We start from the raw sequence: 3,000 nt of genomic DNA on the forward strand, positions 1-3,000 counted from the left end.
TAATAATAATAATAATAATAATAATAATAATAATAATAATAATAATAATAATAATAATAATAATAACATTAATTAATTAACATTAACACTTTAACTGCCAAAAACGCCGGAACTCGTCATTCCCCGCCATGCTCAAGTTGCCGCGGACGCCGTAACTCGTCTTTGATATCAATATTTCAAAAATCTGTGATCGGAATCATATTTCCCCTCTGCAGCCTTGAAAGTGTTAACATTAACAGTCAAATGTATATCAGCAAATACATTTACGTCCACGCAGTGTGCAGTGTGAGTGCTGCAGGGATCTATCAAAGTCCAATCAACCAGATGACCCCGCTGTACTTGCAGGTACAAAACGGATACAGGAGAAGGTACATCTCAGAGAAATCGGTCTGTTCATTCCAAGTGGTTCAAGGACCACAGATGGCTAACGTTTTGCCAAACAAGAGCAAAACTGTTCTGTACACAATGTCGTCTTTGAACAATGAAAGGACTCGGTTCTGGTTTAAGCAAAACCAACGAGAATGCATTTTCAGTGCTTGGATTTCAAAATTGGAAAAACGCTGTACATGCCTTTAAAAAACACGAGAGTAGCAAATACCACAAAGAGGCCATGGACTACCACCAGGTACACGTTTCCTACCAACGCCCTACCAACTTTTGGAGTGTAAAAAAAAGAATATATATATATATATTTTTAATTTTTTTAATTAATTAATTAATTGGCCATACCTATTCCAAATGCGTTCCGCGGTCCATGTGTGTGTGTGTGTGTGTGTGTGTGTGTGTGTATTTGTTTGTGTCTCACCTTGTTCTTGATCTTCCTGCGTATCTTCTTCAGGGCCTTCTCCTCAGCCTTGGTGAGGGGCAGCTTGTTGGGGACGGGGTAGCCCTCGGCAACCAGCGTACGTCTCTCCTCCTCGGTCAACATCAGGGGACCTGACCCCTGGAGTTTCTACAGGGAGGGGGGAAACGTCAAAGGTCAAAGGTTAACACATATCATAGTTTGCATTTAAACATTCTAACATAAAACGTCATGGTCTTCATGGTTCCAGTGTGAAAGGGTTCGTTGAGGCATTTTAGTGATTTTTACAGTTAGTTAGTTGTTTAGTTGAACCTTTATTAACCCCCTTTATTAATCTCCAAACTAAAGAGGTGAGGTTACATCATCGGCACGCATCAAAGCCAGGTGTTACTCACATGAGGAGCAGTCAGCAGGGGGGAGTTGGAGAGAGTGGACGGGGCACGGGGCGCCACCTTCAGGGCAGGCTGTGTGGGTGCAGGGCTGTGGGGGGAGGAGGGGCAGGAGAGGCCTGGGGGGGCGTGGACGGGGCTCTGGCTGCCCTCTGAGTCACTGCCATGAGAGCTGGGTGGGGTGGGGGGCATCTGGAGGGACTCCAAACCTGAGGGACAAACAGAACATCTTAGTGATTCCAAAATATGAGAGAAACAGACATTTCTTAAATCAACGTCATACTGGTGTTTATGAAAATTGTCTTTTTTAATTTATTTTATTTATTAAACATACACACACAGGGCAATTGTATCATTCTTTAAATACATCTTTCTTTATTTGCCATTATTTTATGGCAATAAAAACCATTGCCATGAAAAGCCAGCAGGGGCATAGCAAGAGTTTGAACTTTAGGCTCTGGTTTTCCTGGAGGTCACAATAGGTAATCTTATACAGTGAGACCAGGTTTGAAAAAAATGGCCTCACTACAATGAAATGGCTAGTATTTCACACATGGTTAACATCATCACACATGAGTACAAAAGGGCCACAAGAGTCTCCGCTTTCCAGTCCAATGTATGCAATTCCAAGACTGTTTAGGGAACTCGGTAGGCAAATACACCATTTTTAAAATAGGCATAAATAATACATTTGTAATACATGCTAAATAACTGCATTGGTTTGCCTGAAAACGACATGGGATTAGCATAAATTGGGCAGTTCTGTAAAGGGGAGACTCTATCCATACATAGGACCCATTTTCATTCTAGAGGTGAGAGGGAAAGGGACCGTTTTGAAAATGCCATGGTACCGATGGATTCCGTTGATTGTCTAGTTTTATATGATAGAAGGAAGCAGGAAGCCGGACCAGCACTCACAGATTCAAAGTTTTAATTGCAGCCTGGAACATACATGTTTCGGAACCAATGTGTTCCTTCGTCAGTGTTGATGCTAGCTTAAATAATGAGCACACTAGAGCCTGCAAAAGTCAGATAATGGGGCTAAGAAGATGTTTTTGGGGGAGGAATTTAAAGGGAGGCTTGGTCAAAACTAAAAAGAGTCTGGCGACACCCCTGCCTCGGAGCGTTAGATAACAAGTCAATATTCATATAGTATGATGTAGAGATAGTATCTGTGTGTGAGAGTGAGTGAGTGAGTGAGTGAGTGAGTGAGTGAGTGAGTGAGTGAGTGAGTGAGTGAGTGAGTGTGTGTGTGTGTGTGTATGGTTACTTTTAGGGGACAGGTTGAGGAACTGGTCAACTTCATGAGGCTCCAGTTTAATCTGAGGAATCACATCCTCCTCTTTCACCTAGAGAGAGACAGAGAGAAAGAGAGACAGAAAGAGAGGCAAGGAGCGAGAGAGAGAGAGAGAGAGAGAGAGAGAGAGAGAAAGAGAGAGAGAGAGAGAGAGAGAGAGATCCTGTGATAAAATATCACACAAATGTGCAATATTTGTCCCGTAAACTCTGTGTGTGTGTGTGAGTGCATGCATGCGTCGGGCTGCTGTGTACCTCAGCATGCTAGCATGTGTGTTTCTCTTTGTCTACTTAAATGTCTCTCTCACCTTGACGGCCTTGCCGTGGGCTGGGGGGGGGGTGGTCGTCTGGGCGGGGGCCGGTGTGGGGGCCACAGCTGGGCTCTCTTCTGCCTTGGGGACCAGGGAGAGGGAGAGGGTGGGGAGGAGCAGGGAGGGAGACTCGCACAGGAGACCCTCTATGGTGTCCTCCTGCTCCATGGGCCAGTCCCCTGAGTCCCCAGGGTCGGACTCC

At 44.5% G+C, this 3,000-nt stretch overlaps 1 protein-coding gene across 1 annotated transcript; it reads right to left on the reverse strand.

Moving 5' to 3' along the window:
* Window positions 1–805: 805 nt before the first annotated feature.
* Window positions 806–2,966, reverse strand: LOC311248234 (cyclic AMP-responsive element-binding protein 3-like protein 2; the record flags this gene model as incomplete). The annotated part of the gene is made up of 4 exons (XM_084339155.1): window positions 806–952; window positions 1,198–1,400; window positions 2,462–2,540; window positions 2,796–2,966. Coding segments are annotated over 4 exons (600 nt in total), but the record flags the coding sequence as incomplete, so codon positions are not given.
* Between the last annotated feature and the right edge of the window lie 34 nt (window positions 2,967–3,000).

Source organism: Notolepis coatsorum, assembly GCF_963971535.1.
Source record: "Notolepis coatsorum genome assembly, contig: SCAFFOLD_5222, whole genome shotgun sequence".
NCBI classification, from domain to species: Eukaryota; Metazoa; Chordata; class Actinopteri; order Aulopiformes; family Paralepididae; genus Notolepis; species Notolepis coatsorum.